Here is a 25,425-nt window from a genome sequence, read left to right on the forward strand (position 1 = left end):
CAATATACAAAAAATGTTTCATATGCCTTTTGTCTAATTTGTACTAAGTATTGAATCTGTGTTTTCATTTATTGCAAGGAATTCACTCTGAGTGACCCAACTGACTCACTATGATACCATTCCAACAATACAAATAATGTGTTGTGTTTTCAGTATATAGTAGGAACATCAGTCTGATTGACCTTTAAGATTCACCTTGTAGTTACCATGCCAACAGTATAACTGATGTTTTGTTTTTTCAGTATGCACTAGGAATGTCACTCTCAGTGACCTGACGGACCCATTAAGTTGTTATTTGGACTACACTTGTTCTACTGTGGACTGTTGTATTGATGTAGATAAAGTAGGCAGGACTTTAATGGCTTCTTTGTCAATAGACCACTGCCAACAGAAACTGACGATACAACTAGAAAGACTAACTAAGGATGTGTCACTTCTTAACTATACATGGGGTAAGGTTTAATGATAAACACTTGATCAGGCTATTTGAAGTTAATTAATTTTGTAGAATGAGCATTGTATGGCAAAACCTATACCATCATTGATTTGTCTTGAAGGACTCATGGCGAAATATTTCACATATTACAGCTATAAATTTATAAATTAGATTTGCAAAAATAATATCAACAGAAAAAATGTAAACAAAATTTAGTTCACTTTTACCAAGCAGAAATTACAGGTTTCAATAACTGGTGTTGGATTGATCAGTTGTTAAAATGGCTTCAATAAATGTTTTGATTTGACTTGTTTACTGTTTTATCTTGTACCATTTTTAAGCAAGATAGTATCTGTTTGTTTTGGAGTAACCTATTTTGACTAAGGAATGAGGATTAATAATATATTTTGTTACAGGAACTCAAGAACAGTTGAACTTGTTAGGAGTTCTGAGAGCAGAGTAAGTGCCATTATTTTATGAGATTTATTACATCAGCACATTGTACTACAACAAACAGATACATTTAATAATTAATTTATGGATACATTCAACCTAAACATTATTTTAAAAGCAGTGATATGTTTTCCAGAATATCTTCAGTAAATAAAGCAGAAAATGGCAATAATTTATTCTTTTTCTTTATAGTTGAAATACTGTTAACATTGTAACATATCACCTTGGAAATGACTTGTTATTTTAAGCACTATACCAGACTTTTATTTTTATTTTTAGTTTTTCAGTTCATAATCTAGAATCAGAAGACAGTTACCTTGTGAATCTTGATCTACATGTTTGTTTTGAAACAACTGGACCTTGTGTGTTTAGTACATCTGTACTAAGTAATGTCAAATTACCACAAACGAAGTGTGATTGGTCGGCAGGCAAAGGTTTGTGTACATATATTTAACTTATTCTTGGTATATTTTTATCAAGCTGTTATCATATTTGATTGGAAAATACTTTTTAAATTCTGGTTGAATTATTTGTTTGCAAGATTTCCTGTTTTCTGTTGACCAGGTAATAGTTGCAAATATAAGTTTTTGCAATAGCTGCTTGAACTTGCACTGATCTTTGATGCTAATGTACACCAATCCTGAGGTTTTTTTTTATGAATGTCAGTTACACTGGTTGACCAGATGTGTAAATAAAGCCATTAAACAACAGTTCTAACTGTGATGTAAGAAGATATAATTTAATTTTTGATGTAACACGTCTTCTGATTGGCTGACGTTATTTTGTTATCACCCCATAGACATAATTTAGTCATGTGACCGTGACATCATCAACGTTTTTTTTACGGTTTGAAATTGAATTTAGAATTAAATTATAAGAAATGACTGTAATATTTTTTCTGTCTCATTTCGAAATAACATAAAAAATGTAGCTCGTTATTCAGTGTGCACCAAATTTTTTATGTTATTTCTTCATAGACAGAAAAAATGTTACAGTCATTCCTTAAATAAAAGCATAAGTATTGTGACAAAGGAAATGTAAAGAAGACAGGAAAGTGCATAAACTTGATGGTGATTCATTGTTTACTTTAATAACATTTTAAACTAGCATTGATCACTATTATATCTGTTAAAGGCTTAATCCATTATGCATCTATTTCTTTAGATTTCTCATTGACCAAATGGTTGTCAGAAAAATACTTGACCCGACCAGTAGGATCAGATAGCCTTCCACAATGGGCAGCTCTCCAACTTAGAGAAGATTTAGGACTATCTAGATTCTTGTCTGATCAACAATGTTATAATGTGTCCAGTGAATTTATGATTACTGACAATGGCTGGAATTCTGGTAATGTTACCCTATCATTGTTCCTCAACAGGATTTAACTTTTAAAACTTAATTTAGCTATAGATATATCCAAGAGTATGCATAAAACTATATTATGAATAAATGGAAAAGTGGGATACACATCAATAAGACAGCAACCAAATAACAAAAAAAATAACCAAAAGATATCCATTTATTGTGGTTGTAAGGAAATAGCAAACGGTTGTTTTCAAATGTTATTGGATGAGGGTAATAACAAATATGTTATCCCTAAAATATAACAAGGATATGTACTTATTCAATGGGAACTATAAAGGAAATATTTTTTACTGTAAGCTGCCTGATGAAGGGTGTAAAGGGGGTATCTGCACGGAAGAAGGCAAAATAAAATTGCCTTTTCACAATGAAGGAACAATTAAAAACTTCTTGCACGTAGATGTTTTTTTACCAATTTCACAAAACACAGTGGATAACAAATCTTTTCACAACTGCATGTGAAATAAAAATGGCAAAACATGTTGGAGAAAAATAACACTTTACCACCCTCCCTGATGATAGGCTTATTTTGATCCTGATCTTACATTAATATTATAGGTTTAATGTGCTTTTAAAGATTGTTTTTTTTTTTCATATTGTGGTGATTTTCCTGCAAAAACTTTATGCATCATATTGAATAGAATTTTGCATTTTTGATCAAAAGATTCACAATAATACATTAGTTTCTGAATTAACAATAATTGTTTTTATTTTTTATAGAATGTGTTAATGATGTAAGCGTTCCAGATATATTGGGAAGTGGTATAGTATGTTCAATACCAACTTCCTGTACGACCTTGGATTGTTGTGTCGATACACCATTACTTAATACCTCCATCCAGACTTCTCTAAGCATCATTGACTGTAGAAACACCCTACATGTACAGATAGGAGAAAGACAGACAAGCATCAGACTGAATGAGGTTCCATATGGTAAGATATATATTTGTTTGATATGTTAGATTAATAAAAAATTGAAAACAACGCGTTGAATAATTTATTGCGTTTCGAAGTGCTTTTCTAGATTTACCTTCATCAGAAACACTCAAAGCCAAATATTTGAAATCCGAAGATGTATAAGTACCAAAACCGTTGAAGCGCTATATGTCAAAAATACCTAAAATAAATAGCCAAATTCATCTAAAGCCAACTTTGCCTGAATATATATCTTTCAAAATCGTCAATAATTCAAATAATTGTCTCCATGGATTGATGGTATCATACTCCCTTCAAAAGGGGTAGTTCCTGGTTTTGATCCCCTTCAGGGTTAAACCAAGGAAATTTGGTGTTGCTGCTTGCCAGCTGAACATGAAGAATTTAGAAGTAAAAGCAAAGACTAGTCAGTCGAAAGTCAGAATAATGTGTTTGGTAGGGTGACATGTTTTCCTGCAAACTGTTAACTTATAAACTAGCATTTTAAAAGTCAGCATTTTGGACAAGAAGTATTCTAAGCAGGGATCATATTCATATCATATTATAAAAATAGTCTTGTCCTGAATATGATTTTGATTCCCCACTGAATGTTAAACAATCATCATCATTTCTTCAGTTATATATGATATGAAAAACCCGAACAAACATTTACATTGAACACCCTTGCAGGTCAAATAAGTAATAATTAATTTCATATATAAAAATAACTTATTTATAAAAAATAAGAAGTTAAGCTCAATAATTTTATACAATCTCAATTTTCATAGACATTCATATTGACAATTCCAAAACATTAGAGTTTCTTGATGAGTTTTGTAATAACTTTAAAATTCTTTAAAAACAATAATGTTTATAATGTTTACAGGAAACATAATTACTTGTTATTATTTGGTTACAGGTATTGAGAATACATTCTCCATGTTTGGAATAGTAAACTTAATGTAAGTTCCTATGTTAAAACATATTTCTGTATAGTGTAGACAATTTAGAATATAAAAAAAGAAGATGTGGTATAATTGCCAATAAGACAACTCTTCATGAGAGACCAAATGCCACAGTAATTAACAACTAGAGGTCACTGTACAGCCTACAACAATGAGCAAAGCGCATACCACATAGTCAGCTATAAAAGGCCCCATAATGAAAAATGTAAAACTATTCAAACGAGAAAACTAACTGCCTAATTATATACAAAAAAAAATGAACAAAAAACAAATATTGTAATACAGCAACAAACAACAAGCACTGTATTACAGGCTTCTGACTTGAGACAGGCACATACACATACATACATAATGTGGCAGTGTTAAACATGTTAGTCCTTCCCCATATTCAGTGTCTAACTTATTTAGTGCAAAAAATGTTATTCTGTAAGTGAGTTTAAAGTACATTTATTCAAGATTATCTCCTAGTACAATTTATTTACCCTTTATTACAAACATGGAAACCTTGCTTAAGGTGGTACCTAACACTACAGGGAGATAACTCTGTAAAATCAGCTCAACGTTTAATTACGTTGTGTTGTTAAGAGAATATTTAAAGCTTCTCAATGATCAAAATAAGTGTTTGTAAAACTGCTATATACCCAGTGCAATTTTTCTGATAAAACGGTTGGTTCAAATTTTTTGATATTTTGATATTTTTGTAAAAGGGTCAAAGTAAATACTTTGTCAAAATTTTAAGAAAATTAAACGACCCAAATCAATTTTAGCTAAAGTGTTGGGTACCACCTTAACACTTCTGAATTTAAAGTTTACAAAACTTTTGTGTATATGTTTGAAATGAGTCACAATAAGGTGTTAAAGGGGCACTAGCTGTCAAAGTCATGGTCACCGATTTTACTCAAATTCTCATATTTGATTTATAACAATGTAAAACCATATAAGCGATGTAAACATAAATAAAGATATGAATAGATTAAACCAACACGTGCAATTGAATTTGTATAGATTTGTTTGATTTTATTTTATAGATTTAAAATAGATGTTTCTCATTGTTTTTAACCGTATAAGAATGATTTTATGTGCATCGAATTAGTAATCAAATGATTTACCGTAGTTTCACTTTCATTGTTGACATACTTTTCTTTAACTAACCAGTACACGTACAATGCATGCATTGTTAATCTCTAGGTAGGGGTTAAATTGAAGTTCACATGAATACGGATTTAAAGAGGTCGACTCATTCACTTGCAAGTGAATTACTATTTATCAATGTTTCTTAGCGTAATTTGACAAAATTGAACCTTTTTGGCTGCAAAAAGCGAATTGTTATTTTACTATTTCACTTTCATTATTGATTGAACAGAAAAAAATCAAACTTTAGATTTTTTATATCTCTCGTAGCTAGTGCCCCTTTAATACTTGACAACAAACAGAACTCCCAAGTTATTGAATAAAACGAAAAATTTTAATGTGTAGAATACAGTTGAAAATGTTTTTGTTTTCTTATTTGCAGATACCAGATAGACAAGCTGAGCCTGGAGAAAGCCTATAAACTGAATGTTAATATATCTGTGTGTTACGAGACAGGAGGACCATGTCAGATAAATGTACAGGTCTTCAACAATACAATCCTCAATCAGACAACTTGTACAGATGAGGGATTCCTGGATAAGGGTAAGTATAGGCTTCCAAGTAATGCATATGCTTCAACCTGAGTTTTGTCAACTTTATAGATTTTTTGTTCTTATTTATAAGGATTTTTTTCTTGGTTAAGAATGCAATTATTGAATCAACTATATAAGCAATCTGTTTTACATGGGGTTTTCAGTTTACTTATAAAGGATTGAGTAATTTTTTATAATCAGCATGTATCTATTTTAAGTCAATGCCATACTTGCACTTTCTTTCAACTTTCAGTGGAAACTTTAAGGCCAATGCATACCAACTTTTTCAGGAATAATATATTTACCCTTGCAACAACTCATCATGGAGTTCATTGGTCACCTACTGGAAGGTCAAATATTTGGGCTTAACAAACATATTTTTCACCTTCCATTTCAGTGGATTATCTGATGATGTCTACATATTTGTTTATCATTTTGTTTTCTTTATTTTTTAGCATTTTCATTAACAAAATGGTTGACAGATCGAGGACTGACAATATCTTCTCCGACCACTGATGTAACAGCCAGTGATTTGATTATGGACCTAGGACTAAATGATTACATGGGACCTACCAGTAGATGTGACCTAACAACACCCCCATACAGCCTGGCTGTGAAGGGTTGGACCAACGGTAAAATATCAGACCACTTTTAAGAATCATTTGTTGATATACATAGTTTTACAATAGTATAATTGATAAATTGATGTCTAATAGATGAAAATTTTGGAATAATTGCTGAATGGTCTTATAGGTTTCTCTCATTTCTCACTATTAAATAATTTGTTTTTTGTATGCACTACTGGAAAAAATAGCTTTTAAAGTACTGGAAAAAAGCATTTTCTTACAAATGCTTTTTTGGAATAATATTTCAGTTTGATATGAAAATCATAATTTTATGGAATGAAGAATGATTAAGAATGGTTTTAAATGCATGTTTCTGTTTAATTTAGTAAGTGTATTTATATGGAAGAAGTAAAGAATATTTCACTTGTATTATCTTAAATTTGAATATTCTAGTATACTGATATCATACTCTTTGACCATAGTTATTAAAACTGAATTAGAATTTGTTAGAGAATTCAAACTGTAATCACAGAGAGTAAATTCTAATATTGAGGGACGTAATGTATCTTTTGAAATTCTGATTCCAATCTATAGATGCATTGTTATATTTTACAGAATGCTCTAACCTGACCAAAACAGGACTGGATCTCACTGGTGATATAGCCTGTCACATACCATCCACATGTAGCTCTATGACATGCTGTGTCCAGTCTGACCTACTAAGGAGGTCACTATTTACCTCTATTGACCTCAATACATGTCTATATACCATGACTGTCACTATAGAGGACTTTCAGCATGAAATACAACTCCTCAATTATAAGTGGGGTATGTTCTTGTTCAAAATTGAATTACTATGTCATAGTTGTATTACTTGCTAAACATATTATTATGTGACCTTTTGTATATACAATTTAAACATGATTGTAATATTTCACACTGCCGATATTTCAATGGCCATGTCTTCACCTTGATTAGAAACAACAGAATTCTTGGAAATGTTCAGCTTAATGTAATGTATTAGTAACTTTTTAAAGGCAGTATATTGATTTTATTTTTTACCTATGCTTAATTTGTTGATAACATATAATATACTAATAATATATTGCAGAAAAATGGATGTTTTTGTGTATTGTTATATACACAGCCAAATTTTGCTCACATGAATTTCACGTGAATCTCATTTCACATTAGTTTCACATGAATTTCACATGAACTTCACGTGGATTTCACGTTAACTTCACGTGAAATTCACTTTAAATTTTCACGTGAATTTCACTTTGAAAAAATATATATGGTGTCTAAGTTATAAAAAATTAACTGAAAGTCAAAAATTTTGTCAACATCTCATACCTTGTATTATATGTATCATATATTCCCTGGGAATCTTTATTTAATTTTAAAAATTCTAATTTCATGTGAAATTCACGTGAATATTTCACATGAAATTCATGTGAAAATATTCACGTTATATTCACGTGAAAAATTTCACGTTAAATTTACGTGAACAAAATTTGCCTGTGTATTATGCCTACTTAAAATGTTTGTCTCTTATAGGAACTAATAAAGAGATACAACTTCACGGAGCATTCCGTTTGAAGTAAGTTTATCATATATGTATTCATCTGTCTCGATTGAGTTAAATTGGAGTACCCCTTATAGTAAGAGTCTATACTGTTCTCCCCATAAATGTTCGACCAAGAATTTTTAAAAATTAGTACATTTAAATCATTAAATTTTTCGACTATTTCCTTAGATTATGCACAACAGCATGGTTGCACATTGAGAAAAAATATTGTCTGTAGGATTTATTTTAAATCTTTTAACAATATAACTTCATGGCTAGATTTCAAAAATAAACAGCAGCAATATATTGTTTTTCTTTGATTAGGTGTTCTTTTCATGTCAATAATATTCTTTCATTGTTTAAATGAAATTTCCCAAAAAATGTGTCCCTATAAAAGTAGCTGTATAAACTTTTTACAAATTTCACTGTAGATATGCTGTAAACAACATTCCATCACAAGGAAAGTTTGCTGTAGATGCCTCTATCCATGTGTGTTTTGAAGCTGGTAAAAGTCCATGTAGAAATGTGTATAATGTGATGAAGACATCAGATCTTATGTTTCCTTCCTGTGATAGTCTACAAAACATGATGCCATTCAAAGGTAAACATTTATTGTAATTTGTCATGTGATCTCTTACTATTTTGGGATGAAGGGAAATACAAGGTTGGTCAAACACCTGACAATAACTGGCATGTCTCAATGCATTCAAACCCAATTTAACAAGTTAGATCAAGTTTAATGAATTAACTGCTTAAATGGTAGTTTTTTTTTTCAATTATTTCTTTCTGCAGAACATAGCTTTGCCATTGTATCATTAGATAAGACAAACAAATTCCACACCCTAACTTAACTGAACAATATTTATCAAGTCTCTATAGCTATTTTTTTTTATATTTCTCAATTAAACTCCCATATAAATGTTTGAGAATAAAATATCTGGATAAGTATAAATTAGTTTGAAGCAATGGTATAATTATATCAAACAAATAAGATCTGGTTGTACTGATACTTCTTATTTATAAACAGGACTATCCTTTGACTTCTGGAAACTAACTGAGTGTACAGTCCAAAAGGGAGCTAATCCACTAACAGGTAATGTACTTTATTCATAGGTTTGATCATGTAGCCTGTCAAATTTTGACTACCTTAATATATAAGTGAACATGGTTATTTGAAAAATCACATTAATCTTTTTTTTTATTCCAAATGTAAGACAGATCATGTTTCAAGATTTTTTAAAAGTCATTTTATATGTGTCAGGTGAAACTCCAATTGGTCAGAAATATATATAATTCATAATTCTAAATGTTACTACAGTGTGTTGAAAAATTTAATATTCAAAGCCTAGTATTTTATTGGTTCACAAATTGCAAAGAAAGATTGCGCAAGGGATAACATGTTATTCATTTCAAAATTTCAGGATGTCCTGCTACAGCCACTGGACAGAATTTTGAATGCTGTATGCCACTGAAGTTCCGATCTGGAAATAGGAATGTTAATGTTAAGTTTACAGCGTCTGCCTGTGATGAGGTACAGTACAGTGTGGAGAGGAAACAATGGACTAAATCTGGATTGTCTGTCATTTCTGGTTAGTAACATACCTTTGGGAGAGAGAACATGAAATTTAAGATTAATATTTGTATACTGTATATGCTATACCTATAGTTTATATAGACTTTGGTTATAAAGAAATATATTACTATACATAACATTTAATTCCATATGCATTACCTTGCTTTTCAACATGGCTTGGATACACTTTTTTATGCCCCACCTACGATAGTAGAGGGGCATTATGTTTTCTGGTCTGTGCGTCCGTTCGTCCGCCCGTCCATCCATCCGCCCGTCCATCTGTTCGTTCGTCCGTTCGTTCGTCCGTCTGTCCCGCTTCAGGTTAAAGTTTTTGGTCAAGGTAGTTTTTGATGAAGTTGAAGTCCAATCAACTTGAAACTTAGTATACATGTGCCCTATGATATGATCTTTCTAATTTAAATGCCAAATTATAGTTTTGACCCCAATTTTACGGTTCACTGAACATAGAAAATGATAGTGCAAATTTCAGGTGAAAGTTTTTGGTCAAGGTAGTTTTTGATGAAGTTGAAGTCCAATCAACTTGAAACTTAGTATACATGTGCCCTATGATATGATCTTTGTAATTTAAATGCCAAATTATAGTTTTGACCCCAATTTTACGGTTCACTGAACATAGAAAATGATAGTGCAAATTTCAGGTTAAAGTTTTTGGTCAAGGTAGTTTTTGATAAAGTAGAAGTCCAATCAACTTGAAACTTAGTATACATGTTCCCTTTGATAAGATCATTCTAATTTTAATGCCAAATTAGAGAATTTATTCCAATTTCATGGTCCACTAAACATAGAAAATGATAGTGCGAGTGGGGCATCCGTGTACTGTGGACACATTCTTGTTTTTTAAAGATTACAAGATAATTTAAAAATAGTTTCTTCATGATTAATGCTTAACCAAAAGATATTTTGAAACCAGGATCAAAATCTTTTCAGAAAATTGTATTTAATACTGAAGGGTTGGAGAAGCGGTTCAAAGAAAATTGATAAGAATAGGTCCTCCTTAACTTTAAGATTTAATCTTCACTATACTTTGTAGGCAACCAAGTATCAGAGGACCTAGGCCAATCATTCCAGCTGAACTATACCTTAACAGATGCTGCTGGATCAGTTAGAGTTATGATGTCACTACAAGCATGCTACCTTGCTCAACAACAGCCATGTGATATATATGAACTGACCCCTAAAGCAGGTGTCACCATTAATAAGCCATCATGTACTGGTAGGAGAAGGAGAAGAAGGGAAGCTACTGAGTAAGTTTGTTTCAGTTAGATACAGTATAGTGCTTTAAAAAATACATTAAGAACAAATTACAAAAAAAAGGCACACTTTGTATCAATAAAATTGAGTTAATAAACAATTGTTTCATTATGTACCACATTTCTTTCTCTTTTTGTTGTTACATGAAATAAAGCTTTAATAATTAATCACAATATCTTCTTTGATTACATTGCCTGCCAAAATTTGGGAAAATATTTTAGCCAAATGTAACATCATCCAAAGAAAACAACATTTTACCTAAGGTCACTGGTAGCTGTATAGGGTACAGTTTTATGTCATGATAAGAGAAATAAGTCACACAATATGCTTTTGAATTTTTTTAGACCAAGTCCTGCTAACTTCCATGAAGGAATGAGAATTCTAACAGAGAGAAAGGCATCTAATGAAGAAATGGAATCCTATATTGGCAAAGTCCAACAACATGAGGTTCAATATTTTAGTTTATTTAATTTGTTGTTATGCCCAGATATGAAAAAGGAAGGGACTTTTAATGTCTTATGTGTAAATCAATCAGTATCATCTTTCCATAATTTGTTGTTTTGATTTTCAAAAACCAACATGCTCTTTTATCATTATGACCCTATTCTATTGGACATAATCATACCCTGGCTTTAAAAAATTGGAGTTTTACTGTTTTACTTCTGTCTGCCCATCCATCAGTCTGTCCTCTGTCCATCCCTCAATCTGTCCGACCGTCACATGAATATTTTTTGTCGCATCTTTCTCAAGAACTACATTACAAGGATTTTTATGCCCCACCTACGATAGTATTATGCCCCACCATCGATAGTAAAGGGGCATTATGTTTTCTGGTCTGTGCCTCCGTTCGTTCGTCCGTTCGTTTGTCCATCCGTTCGTTCGTTCGTCCCGCTTCAGGTTAAAGTTTTTGGTCAAGGTAGTTTTTGATGAAGCTGAAGTCCAATCAACTTGAAACTTAGTACACTGGTTGCTTATGATATGTTCTTTCAAATTTTAAAACCAAATTAGACTTTTGACCCCAATTTCACGGTCCACTGAACATAGAAATGAATGTGCGAGTTTCAGGTTAAAGTTTTTGGTCAAGGTAGTTTTTGATGAAGCTGAAGTCCAATCAACTTGAAACTTAGTACACTTGTTGCTTATGATATGTTTTTTTCTAATTTTAAAGCCAAATTAGACTTTTGACCCCAATTTCACGGTCCTCTGAACATAGAAATGAAAGTGCCAGTTTCAGGTTAAAGTTTTTGGTCAAAGTAGTTTTTGATGAAGCTGAAGTCCAATCAACTTGAAACTTAGTACACTTGTTGCTTATGATATGTTTTTTTCTAATTTTAAAGCCAAATTAGACTTTTGACCCCAATTTCACGGTCCACTGAACATAGAAATGAAAGTGCCAGTTTCAGGTTAAAGTTTTTGGTCAAGGTAGTTTTTGATGAAGCTGAAGTCCAATCAACTTGAAACTTAGTACACTTGTTGCTTATAATATGATCTTTCTAATTTTAATGCCAAATTAGACTTTTGACCCCAATTTCATGGTCTACTGAACATAGAAAATGAAAGTGAGAGTTTCGCGTTAAAGTTTTTGGTCAAGGTAGTTTTTGATGAAGTTGAAGACCAAACAACTTGAAACTTAGTACACTTGTTGCTTATGGTATGATTTTTTCTAATTTTAAAGCCAAATTAGACTTTTGACCCCAATTTCACGGTCCACTGAACATAGAAATGAAAGTGCCAGCTTCAGGTTAAAGTTTTTGGTCAAGGTAGTTTTTGATGAAGCTGAAGTCCAATCAACTTGAAACTTAGTACACTTGTTGCTTATAATATGATCTTTCTAATTTTAATGCCAAATTAGACTTTTGACCCCAATTTCATGGTCTACTGAACATAGAAAATGAAAGTGAGAGTTTTGGGTTAAAGTTTTTGGTCAAGGTAGTTTTTGATGAAGTTGAAGACCAAACAACTTGAAACTTAGTACACTTGTTGCTTATGGTATGATTTTTATGCCCCACCTACGATAGTAGAGGGGCATAATGTTTTCTGGTCTGTGCGTCCGTTCGTCCCTCCGTTCATCGTCCGTTCGTTCGTCCGTCCGTTTGTCCGTCTGTTCGTTCGTCTGTCTGTCCCGCTTCAGGTTAAAGTTTTTGGTCGAGGTAGTTTTTGATGAAGTTGAAGTCCAATCGACTTCAAACTTGGTACACATGTTCCCTATGATATGATCTTTCTAATTTTAATGCCAAATTAGAGATTTTACCCCAATTTCACGGTGTACTGAACATAGAAAATGATAGTGCGAGTGGGGCATTCGTGTACTGAGGACACATTCTTGTTCTAAATTTATTGCAAATTTAGATTTTTTTATCCAATTTCACGGTCAATTGGACATGGAAATTGATAGTGCGAGTGGGGCATCCGTGTACTTAGGACACATTCTTGTTTAAATTTGGTTTCAGGGTTTATATAAGTTAGATATACCATGTGATGCGTTATTAGATTCATCCTCAGCAACTTCCTGTTTACCGAACACTAAAATCATTTTACGCATGACATCCAAGTTGAAAATGTTTGTTACATTATTCTCAGAAACCACATAACAAGGATTGCTGAAATTTGATTTCAGGGTTAATGCAATACATACATTGTGGTGCATTTTCAGATTCAACACTGATCAACTGCCTGTTTACAGAACATTTACATATTTTTACACTAATAAGATTCTCCATTTGCAGTGGGGGGAGGGGGAGTATCATCAGTGAGCAGTAGCTCGTAGAATCACTTGATATTAAAAAAAAAAAACTGATGAATTTAGTCAATTTGACTTATATTTGACATAAAATGAAACTTTTCAAAATGCTCTTTCAAACTGGAACTTTTTATTATTATTAACCAGTTGATCAGTTAGGTTACATAAACATATTGCAATTTGGTCAGAATATTGAATAAACCTCAATTTGGTCAGAATATTGAATACATTGCAATAGGTTGAGAGCAACACTTACAGTCAAGTCACAATAAACATTTTATTTGAACATATTTCTATTTGAGGTGATGTTTTATGTTTTGGATGTAGTTACCATTACTGTTCTGACATTTTACAGCATGAAGAAAAACTGTTGAATTTGGAAGGTGTTGAAATTTCACCTGGCGATACTAAAATAGGACCAAAATCTGCTCTGAAGGCTTTAGGGACGAATAACCCAGCAGCCATAGTAACTACTGGAGAAGTGGCTGCCTCAACACCTGTTGAAGGGGGTAAGTACCTCATATGATATACAAAAGCACATATATAGGGAGGGTTAAAGAAAAAGGTTATTAAAAATCAGCTTTTTACTTATATACAGTGTTCATTTAACATTCTGTTTACACACTTTAAATCACTGTAAATTGTGGATTCTTTGGTTTTCTTTAGATACTTATTTTCCATAGACTTATGTGTGTATAGATGCACAAATACAAATTGGTTAAAAATCACAAACTCAATTATAAAAACAAAAATATACACTTTTTTCTGCAAAAAAAAAAATTGGTACCAACAAATATAGATGAATAGAGTACTGCATTTAATATTTTGTTTTAATATTTACAGACACTGTTTAAAATGATTTCGATTTTGGATTAATTATATATATATATATATATATAAATATATTATGCCTATATTTGAATATTTCCTTTTATGTGCCATAATACTCAGCACAATGGTAAGTATAAACATAAAAATGTTCTATCTTGATAACTAGGGTCAGCTATAGCAGATATGATGGGTGTTACTGGTGACATAAAAGGCAGAACAAAACAGGCATTTGTTGTTGGAAGTGGTCTGACTAATGTTGGGATCAAATTATTGGGAGAGAAAGTGGCCAACATGACCATTGGTGACCTGGGTACTATGTTTGATATGAAAAACATTGATCCAGTTCTTATATACAAACTTGGATTGCAACTAAAAGATTTGGCAAAGGCTTTAGTAAGTTAGTCTTGAAAATATAGAAATATATATATCCATGATCAACTCTTAATGTTCTGAAATTTAGATACGCTTAAATTATTAAGATCCTGCTATCTTAACTTGGAAAAACAGAATATTTAAAGCTTAGTTCAAGTAAAACTATTTAAAAATTCATTTTTGGGAAGTGTGCTATAGCTTGCTATAGCAATACTTTCCTTAGGCGCCGGCCTCAACTTCCTGTGAGACAGACTCGCAAATCACATTTGCTCCGAGATAATGTAGTACTAGTGTTTGAATACTAATTCTAGTAAGATGCTTTTGAAATTTTCAGTTTCTACTCTTTTGAAAAGATTACAGCTTGAATAAAAAAGGAATGAATGTTCACCGACAATTCAGATGAATTTAACATCATTTTGAAAATGAGTATCACAAAATCTACTTCTCAGATCTGTCATGCTCTGAAGAGAAAATCAAAAGAAATCTACGCGAGACAGCATTTCATTCATAAATATTTCATGAATGAACATTTTCCCACGCTTTTATTAACTACATACGATATTTACAAATGTTTATTTTAAAACTAGTAAAAGCCCAAGAATATCGAAAGAATCCGGTATGCATCATGTTTATGTTTCGACCAAGCACGTAGCTGTCAGATATTTGACAAGTGAGTGATAATGGTTTGATTGATTAATACACAGGTGGCAGACAATATTTAATACCGGATAATCGTGGCTTAAATTTTGTCTCGCGCCAAGGTTGAGAAAAGATAAATACCGGCTTTGGTAAAAAGGTGCATTGTCTTTGTCAAAACATCGATTGGAAATTTGGAAGGTTTTGATGCAAAAAAAAACAACATTGGAAAACTTATATTTTCGTTATTTAAACACTAGCTGATTCACATTCCAATGTGGATATCAGGACCTTCACTCGTTCAGCATGCTCAATTGGATCAAGCAGAAAAACATTGACTCAACGACAATTCATATCCATATGACAGCCTCCTCAGTGCAGACTAAAAACCAGACTCCAAATGTTCCACAAAGTCATCAACAATGAAATTGCAATACCATCTCAAGATATACAGTCTAAAACAAGATTCACCCATCAACAAACATACAGACAACTGCTATGTAACAAAGACAGCTTTAAGATTTTCTTTCTTCAGCCAGACAATTAAGATTGGAACAAATTACCACCTGATATCTCAAACCAATTTAAAACCTATGCAGACAACTTTAAGTACTAGCAAAATGACTTTCTTATTGCAGTGGCAGATCCAGAACTTTTTATCCTCACACTTTGTTTCTGGGGCATTATGAACAATGTGTCATCCTAACACATAGGCGATGATTACTAGTATATCACATGAAGGCTAAAAACCAAAAATCTCAAATGTTATTGTCTCAATGCTAAATTTTTTAGCAGCAATTAAAATTTGTTGCAAGGTTATAAGCACCTCTATGAATCTAGTGTATATAAACTTTTTATTCCTGTCGTCATACTGCTATTGTTATGCCCCAACCGTATTAAGTTTCACCCTTGTTCTTCTGTAAGTATGTACGTTCCTTACTTGTATATGTGTTAGTGGATCCCAAAGTTGGTTTTTGTTATGATCTTACTTTATAATATTAGTTTGCCTGAACCAAATGTATGAAACTTATACACAATGCTATTACCACAAAACACAGGTCTAGTTTGAATTTTATTGGCGTCACTTTTACCATTCTAGAGCTATGCTCCTTTACAATTTTTTGGAAAAGTTGCTGGAATTTTTAGTTTCCATTCTTTAACTTTAGTTTGTCTTAACGAAATGTTATGAAACTTATACTGGATACTCATGACCTCAAAACACTGATCAAAATTGAATGTTGGTGGCGTCAGTTATACCGTTCTAGGGTTATGCCCCTTTACATATGTAAAAATTGCTGATTTTTTTTCGTTTCCTTTATCTTACCTTAGTTTGCTCAACCAAATGTTATGAAACTTATACACAATACTTTTAACCATAAAACCAAGATCAAGTTTGAATTTTGGTGGATTTATTATACTGCTCTAGGGTTATGCCCCGTTACAAATGCAGGGGGTATTAGGGGTATTATTTGTGTCCCATGGAGACATTCCCTATTTATTGATCAAAGCCTTTAATATAAATTCACTTTCATAACAGTTGCACTAATTTAAGTTAACTGTCTTATTTAAAAAGAGATGTGGTATTTTTTTGCAAATGAACCAATGCTATCCAAAAGAGTTCAAAGGAGTAATATATATTAACAACTATAGGTCACCATGCATACGGTCGTCAACAATGGGAAAACTCATACCATATAGTAAGCTATAAGAAGGCCCTGATATAAAACATGTGTAACAAATCAAACAAGAAAACTAACGGGTTAATCAGTAACAAAACAATTTACTTAAATCAAATATGAAGGACCTAAATCAATAAAAAAAAACTAAAATCACAGGCCCTTCAAATAACATGGGCACAAAAAGAAATCAATAGAGCTTTCTGTGTATTTGATTTTTTTTTAGATCTACAGTTTAAGGTAGCAATAGAAAATATCAAAATTTTATATGACAAACATATGAAAAAAAGTGAATTTTGAAAATTGCTGAAGAGACAATGGTTTAGTAAAAGACATCAAGGCTGTGACATTTGAAATAATACACGTCCATAACCTATTTGAAATAATACACATCTTTAGTTACAAACTTCCCTGAGGTGCTATCCAGCACTTTGATTTATACTATGGTTTAGTTTTAAAAATACATCCGGTAGTTAGATAATTTGCTATCAACAGTTTGTTGCACTGTAAATTTAGAAGAAATGGTGTTGTATAGTTTTGTGAGAGAAATGAGAAAATAAATACATGAAAGATTATTGTTTAATTGTTTTTCAGCTTTCTGAGTTCATTGACCATATAATGAATGGTCAGATAATGAATATACTTCAATCCTTTGATGTTCCAATGAAAGGAGATTTTAGTTTTCCTAAACAACATGCCACTTTCTTCGAAATCAGCCAGGTGTATATACTTGGAGGCTTTATAACGATGACATTTGGTAAGTTAGCCCTCGAACAGACTACTTGCACCTGTTTTACCATATTTATTGGTGTCCTGTTATTATATAGGGGTTAATTATATGGGCCAATGGCCAATTTGTGCTATTGCCATAAATTGACATCCATGGTTGTAAGTTTATCTTCTACCATAGTCTCCTATTTAAATCATCCTGTCATTAATTAAAGCATTTTGACCAATTTCAACAGGACATGGCCTGATTTATCCTTAGGGTATCTACAATTAAATTGTGTTTTTGTACCTGACAACTCCAATGGCAAAAAAAAGAACGTAAGTGTAAAATCTAGTAATTGTCTAATATCTTGAAAACCATAATTTATAAATTTATATAAAACTTAGCAACTGAGAAAATAACACTGTCAAAAATCCTAAGAATGTCAAGCACTGCTAACGATATTCCTACAAGATTTATATACTTAACCAATACTTATACATGTATACTCGTTATAGAAGTTGTTGCACCTAAATGATGTTTTTTTTACCAATTTCAGTATGTTTTCCCATAACTTGGCATGTAGAAACTGCTAACAGTAAAAATAATTTGAAAAAAAATAGATCTTTGAAAATGCAAATATAATATATAGCAGAAATTGTTCTATCTTTATTTTGTGTGTAAAATTATATAAGTATTTTAAAAAAAAAGTTACAAGTTTAGCTTTATTTTGAATAAAATCATGTATGCATTAATTCAGACCTGTTGATCTCTGTTAATATTTCAACTTTTATTTATAGATTTTGGTGCTGGTGCATATTACGGAATGAAGTTTGAAATAGGGGCCAAGTTAATGGATATGAAAGCTTATGCTACGATAGTACCCTATGGTGGTGTAGAGGTTTGGGGAGAGTTAGGAATAGGTTTCCTATTGTATGGCAAACTTAGATTGGAAGGCAGAATTATGGATCTCAGATTTCCAACAACAGCTGAAATTGGTTTCAACAAGTTTCCACTTGATGTTGGGTAATAATATTTCTTATTAAAGATGTGAAAAGACTTCTTTTAGAAAAAAATGTTTCACCCATTTGGTAATTGATACATGTAAAAGAAGATGATATTTTTTGTTCACCAATCTTGCTTTGTGTAATGTATAAGTATTTGGTGTTTATTGTGTACCAATTTTGCTATGTTGAATATAGAAGTATTTTGTATATGTTGTATATTAATCTTACTTTTATGTAGTAGAAGAAGTTGGTATATGTTGCACTCCAATTTTACTATTCCCATTCACTAGATTTTCCACTATCCAACCTTTCATTAAAGCAATGAGCTAAATAGTTTTTGTCCATTTTAATTACCTTAAGCCAATCCAATGCAGAACTATAATGAATGAAGAAATCTTTTCATGAATACATACTAGTGATTAGCCAAGCAGAAACAAAATCTACTGCAACCCTTTCAGAAATATTATGATAACTACATTTGTTAGATAAAAAACAGTTTAGTTATATAAACATTCCTCCTACTGTGGATTCACTTATTTATGTGGGTACCATTTTTCGTGGATTAAGGAAAACTGTTTGTGGATATTTAATTTCATGGTTTTGTCGAAGTCTGCATATAGGCCTATAAAAAGTTAGTTATTCATTGAGCATTTAATTTCTTGGTTCACCTGTAGCCAATATATCCACAAAATTGGTATCTAACGAAATAATAGTGAATCCAAATGTACAGTATATAACATTAAAACAAACTGGGTTTTGCATACAAAATAAGCCCTGCATAAGTATGCATTTTAAATCCCCCAATTAATAATTGATCCAGAATATTCTGACCAAAACTTGCTTTTAGAATCACCTAATTACATGCACAAATGCTGTCTTAACACTAATGATATGTGAACAACAATGATAAAAAAGGGTAATGATGGTGTGCATTAGACTTTTTTCTTTCAGTTTTTAGCTCACCTGTCCCGAAGGGACAAGTGAGCTTATGCCATCACTTGGCGTCCGTCGTCGTCCGTCGTCTGTCGTCGTAAACTATTTCAAGAATCTTCTCCTCTGAAACTACTGGGCCAAATACTTTCAAACTTTAACTGAATGTTCCTTAGGGTATCTAATTTATAAATTGTATCCGAAGTTTTGATCTATCAACAAACATGGTCGCCATTGCTAAAAATAGAACATAGGGGTCAAATGCAGTTTTTGGCTTATAACGCAAAAACCAAAGCATTTAGAGCAAATCTGACATGGGGTAATATTGTTTATCAGGTCAAGATCTATCTGCCCTGGAATTTTCAGATGAATCAGACAACCCGTTGTTGGGTTGCTGCCCCTGAATTGGTAATTTTAAGGAAATTTTGCTGTTTTTGGTTATTATCTTGAATATTATTATAGATAGAGATAAACTGTAAACAGGAATAATGTTCAGCAAAGTAAGATTTACAAATAAGTCAACATGACAGAAATGTTGACTGTTGACCCCTTTAGGAGTTATTGCCCTTTATAGTCAATTTTTAACCATTTTTCGTAAATCTTAGTAATCTTTTACAAAAATCTTCTCCTCTGAAACTACTGGGCCAAATACTTCCAAACTTTAATTGAATGTTCCTTAGGGTATCTAGTTTGTAAATTGTATCCGAAGTTATGATCTATCAACAAACATGGTCGCCATTGCTAAAAATAGAACATAGGGGTCAAGTGCAGTTTTTGGCTTATAACTCAAAAACCAAAGCATTTAGAGCAAATCTGACATGGGATAATATTGTTTATCAGGTCAAGATCTATCTGCCCTGAAATTTTCAGATGAATCAGACAACCTGTTGTTGGGTTGCTGCCCCTGAATTGGTAATTTTAAGGAAATTTTGGCTGTTTTTGGTTATTATCTTGAATATTATTATAGATAGAGATAAACTGTAAACAGGAATAATGTTCAGCAAAGTAAGATTTACAAATAAGTCAACATGACGGAAATGGTCAGTTGACCCCTTTAGGAGTTATTGCCCTTTATAGTCAATTTTTAACCATTTTTCGTAAATCTTAGTAATCTTTTACAAAAATCTTCTCCTCTGAAACTACTGGGCCAAATACTTCCAAACTTTAACTGAATGTTCCTTAGGGTATCTAGTTTGTAAACTGTATCCAAAGTTATGATCTATCAACAAACATGGTCGCCATTGCTAAAAATAGAACATAGGGGTCAAATGCAGTTTTTGGCTTATAACTCAAAAACCAAAGCATTTAGAGCAAATCTGACGTTGGGTAATATTGTTTATCAGGTCAAGATCTATCTGCCCTGAAATTTTCAGATGAATCAGACAACCTGTTGTTGGGTTGCTGCCCCTCTGCCCCTGAATTGATAATTTTAAGGAAATTTTGCTGTTTTTGTTTATTATCTTGAATATAATTATAGATAGAAATAAACTGTAAACAGCAATAATGTTCAGCAAAGTAAGATCTTCAATTAAGTCAATTTGACCAAAATTGTCAATTGACCCCTTAAGGAGTTATTGCCCTTTAAAGACTTTTTTCACAATCATCATGTTGACTTACTTTAAAAAATCTTCTCCTTTGAAACTGCTGTATCAATTTCAGCCAAACTTAGGCTAAATGAGTTTCAGAGTATCTAGTATAAATTTTATATTTTATTTCCTTGTATGTCAAGAAACATAGCTCCTATGGCTAAAATAGAACATAGGAGAAAATGATTATTTTTTTTGGCTTTTGAAGAAAATAGGACGATCCAAAAGACATTTAAATAAATTGAAAAGCCAAAATAATCATTGATGAGAGATTTAACCAAAAGAATTAAGGTGAGTGATTCAGGCTCTTGAGAGCCTCTTGTTTTTATCATTTTTCTTCATCTCTTTTTTGTTAGAAAATATGTATTTACTATGTGTAATACAGTATTTTAAAGGTTTTCCTTGTATTTCAGAATGTCAATGTATTTGGAGCTAACACCAATAGAGATAAGGCTACTAGGTCTTGTGACACTTGAAATCAATCTACTCTTTACGAAAATTAAGAAAGTTAAATATCAGCGTCAAATCTGGGGATACAAAGCTCCAACTATCCGAGCCAAGATGGTGGACACGTTAAAAAAAGAAGTAGACAAGTCTGCTCCAGAAATAGACTCTTTTGTTGATAAAGTAACTGCTGAAAGGGTAAACTGTCTTTCTTATAGTCTTTTTCAACTAATATGATAATCTTTTTCTTAAACACCAACCTTCATACAAAATGTTTAGTGCTCATTTGTACCAATATTACATTACCTCAGTATTAAGCAGTATCATATAGAATGACAGAGTTTATTAATGGTATTAAAACTAAAATCATCAACTTTTAAGTTTTCAAATGTTTTAAATGATTTATAATCTATCAGTAGTGTTTGTATTTGTCTTATTAGAAAAAGAGAGGAGCTGCACCATGCCAGGTTAGACAGTTACCAGGCCTAGACTTTACTGAGCCTCGTTTTGAGATAGCTGTAAGAGCAGCAGACGACAGATGTCAGGTCAAATTATTTCTGAATGTGGGAACTGTTCCTGGAGGTCATGATGTCCTTAATGAGAAAGAACTGGGAGGTCCATCTACCATAGTAAAGGAGGTATGAATGAATGGTCTATCTTTTAAATACTGTATTAACAATATTCTGAAATGTAAGAATGAATGGTCTATCTTGCATAAGAATTCTGTAACAATTCTGAAATGTAAGAAGTGAATGATGGTCCATCTTGTATAAGAGTACTGTAAAAATAGACAAGTTTGACAAATGTTCAGTAGATTGGTACCATATTTACAGAGTATTCTCCCTGGATATCTTGTCTGTTAAATCATTACAAAAGTTTGCATTTTGAAAGAGGGAGATTATGAATTTGAAGGTCACATTATCAAAGATCAAGGTCATAATTTAATTTAATTTGACACATTGATAAATTTTGTACTTTGAAATAAAAAAACCATAAAACTACTCTTTTTTCAATATGGTAATAACCTATGGAGAAAGGTAAGTACCTATCAAATGTGAGCTCAATTACTCAAAGATCAAGGTCACATCATCAGTAGATTGACTAAAACTCTTATAAAAATCAAGTCTACACAGAAATCCAAGAGTTTTAGTCAATCTACTGATGATGTGATTTGTGTAGACCTGATTTTTTATTAATCTTTTGTATTCCAAACATTTTTGTTTGGTTGGTGTGTTTTAAAACATAATTTCATATTCTCCATAAGAATTTTCAGATATGCTTAGCCAATTTCTGATGGATAGCTCAAATCTTATATTTTTGTTCTCTAATCTTTATGGCTATGAAATTTAATGTATTTTATTTTACTGAATCTCTTAAAATTGCTGAACATTTTAATAGTTTTACAGACTGTCAGAAAATGGTACTTTTATTTTCGAATCAAGATATTATAAAGTTATGTGCCAAAATCTGTACTTTAATTCTGAAAAGATGCAGAGAAGTTTTATGTTGTAAATGAAAAATTATCGTCTCTCAAAAATCTGTACAGATTGGCTTATGTATATAAAATGTATCTTTTATAACTGTATTGTGTAATTTTATACACAAGGTGAGACGTAATTAAATATTGAAATGAATTATAATATATAATTTTTTTCAGAGATTAAAAACATCAGGAGTTCCTCTTTACTTCACTATGATTGCTGAAAATGACTCAGGTCAAAGGTCAAGGGCAAGCTGTTACTTAGCAACATATGATGTTACCTTGCCTGGAGGTCGTTTCCAAGAGGAATACATTACCTCTAGTAATCCAGCTGTAATGAGAGCATCAATTACAGTTTATGAAGACTCAGACCTGCAACAGTCTATGGTTGGTGTAGGATTTGGCAAGGATATCTATGGAGACCAAGTTGTTAGCTGGGCTGATGTTTTCATGAAAGAACAACAGCATACATTCAACATTGGTTAATAATTATAGGATTTAGTTTCAGATTTAGTTTAAAATAATAAATAAACAATTTATTGAAATGTCAAATATTTTATATTTAAACTCCTGGGCCATATATGTCCTCTTCAAAAGTAAAATAAAGAAATATTATTAAGTAATTGATTGATTAAACTTTTTTTTCATAGAGTTTGGTGTACTTTTGATATTAAATTTCCAACTATTGAATTAATTTGATTTTGTTGGTAATTGTTTAGGTGATGATCCATTTAACCATGAAGTTTTGAGAAAGATGTTCACTGGTTCCCGTACAGGACGTTTGATAGCACCCAAAGCTGGCCCAGATACTACCAAGAATTCCCCTGGAGACTGTGCCAGGGCATGTGCTGATCTACCTCACACAAAGTGCATGAGTTTTAATTATGACTTTGGCAACGCTAAATGTGAACTAGTTGAAGCCATAGAAGGCCATGACTACAAACGATCCAAGTCAGGACTATTTGAACATTATGAAAGACTTGGTGTAGGAAAAACAAAACAGTTTGTTTATGATCAACTGATCTTACAGCATAATAAAATACACTACTTCAATTTTATGATGGTAAATGTTCTGGCTTACACTAATATCATATCATCTAGAGGCGTATTGGTAGACCTGACAACACCACTAACAGGTATGATAATGTTTAGTTTTAATTTCTATCACTGAATAAAATCATAAACTCTGATAAAACTACACATTATGAAAAAAAAATATGCTCTTGGTTTTTTCGGTGTACATGGAAATTGATAGTTTATGCAGAGCATGATGTTTTATATGGACACATATTTTTGTTTTTCATTGTTCCTATTAAACAGATGGGAATGGTATTTTTACTGGTTTAATTTTTATCATACTTTTTTAGGCCTTATCAAGAATGCCAGTGCTGACTACCTAGAAATTGTTCCGTGTTTAAGTATGATTCCAGAACAAAACAGACCAGACTGGAAAATATGGTGCAAAGGGATCAATCCTAAAGTGAAAAATCACAGGTACTTTATACAAAGCATAAATGAATAGATTTCAGCATTTCAAAAAAATATTGAGCCACATCTTTTTCTCTTCTAATGCTACCTAGAAAGTTTACACATTTTGAGATGCTTTAGATAAATTTCTATGAACTGAAATAGATAAATGCAATGTTAAAATAAATACCTGTATATGGTGAACTTTGAACTGTAGATTTATTTTAATTCTGAATGATTTACTTATGATTTGACTGTTCCTTTCAGATTAATAATTGATGGTTCAGGATCTCTGACTGTGTTCAATGGACCAGATCCTATGACTGATCTCAGATACACACGTGCAAATAGATACATTTCTGGTAAGCTTAATAAATATCTCATATATATGTTGAGAATGTACCAATCTCTAGTTGGTCTTTATATTGAATGAGGTCATTGAACAATCGAGGACTTATTGTGACATAGGAAATGTACAGGAAAGTGCACAAAGAAGATTTCTATAGGTCATGGGAGTTATATTGCTTTAATTTTAAAGGAATTTAGATTCTAACACTTTTTTGGGCTTTCTGTATGATTTCTGTTTCCCCCTTTAAAGTTATGTCAGAATTGAGAATATACACAAGCATTAACTATAACTTTCAATTTACTGTACTGCAGGTGTGTAAAAGTGTTCAATTCATCCAAAATTAAGCTTATATTGACAAAAATACACTTTTTCACTAGCAAGGATTTCCACACAACATGGAGCCAAAATGCACATTTGAAAATGATCAA

General features: G+C 31.9%; 1 protein-coding gene across 1 annotated transcript in view; it reads left to right on the top strand.

Annotated features, from left to right (window-relative positions):
- LOC143084118 (uncharacterized) overlaps positions 1-25,425 on the top strand; it is a 68,052-nt gene that overhangs the window by 20,808 nt on the left and 21,819 nt on the right. The window contains exons 25-49 of the mRNA XM_076260525.1: positions 243-452; positions 853-895; positions 1,169-1,323; positions 2,054-2,236; positions 2,972-3,184; positions 4,083-4,125; positions 5,642-5,802; positions 6,248-6,424; positions 6,974-7,186; positions 7,916-7,958; positions 8,357-8,526; positions 8,953-9,018; positions 9,347-9,514; positions 10,550-10,763; positions 11,115-11,217; positions 13,866-14,019; positions 14,508-14,734; positions 17,620-17,782; positions 18,535-18,760; positions 21,671-21,899; positions 22,142-22,339; positions 23,359-23,662; positions 23,901-24,317; positions 24,549-24,675; positions 24,916-25,010. Of these exons, the coding sequence (XP_076116640.1) occupies positions 243-452; positions 853-895; positions 1,169-1,323; positions 2,054-2,236; positions 2,972-3,184; positions 4,083-4,125; positions 5,642-5,802; positions 6,248-6,424; positions 6,974-7,186; positions 7,916-7,958; positions 8,357-8,526; positions 8,953-9,018; positions 9,347-9,514; positions 10,550-10,763; positions 11,115-11,217; positions 13,866-14,019; positions 14,508-14,734; positions 17,620-17,782; positions 18,535-18,760; positions 21,671-21,899; positions 22,142-22,339; positions 23,359-23,662; positions 23,901-24,317; positions 24,549-24,675; positions 24,916-25,010 (4,302 nt within the window). The remainder of the gene's footprint in view (positions 1-242; positions 453-852; positions 896-1,168; positions 1,324-2,053; positions 2,237-2,971; positions 3,185-4,082; positions 4,126-5,641; positions 5,803-6,247; positions 6,425-6,973; positions 7,187-7,915; positions 7,959-8,356; positions 8,527-8,952; positions 9,019-9,346; positions 9,515-10,549; positions 10,764-11,114; positions 11,218-13,865; positions 14,020-14,507; positions 14,735-17,619; positions 17,783-18,534; positions 18,761-21,670; positions 21,900-22,141; positions 22,340-23,358; positions 23,663-23,900; positions 24,318-24,548; positions 24,676-24,915; positions 25,011-25,425) is intronic.

This window comes from Mytilus galloprovincialis, chromosome 7, assembly GCF_965363235.1.
Source record: "Mytilus galloprovincialis chromosome 7, xbMytGall1.hap1.1, whole genome shotgun sequence".
Classification (NCBI taxonomy): Eukaryota; Metazoa; Mollusca; class Bivalvia; order Mytilida; family Mytilidae; genus Mytilus; species Mytilus galloprovincialis.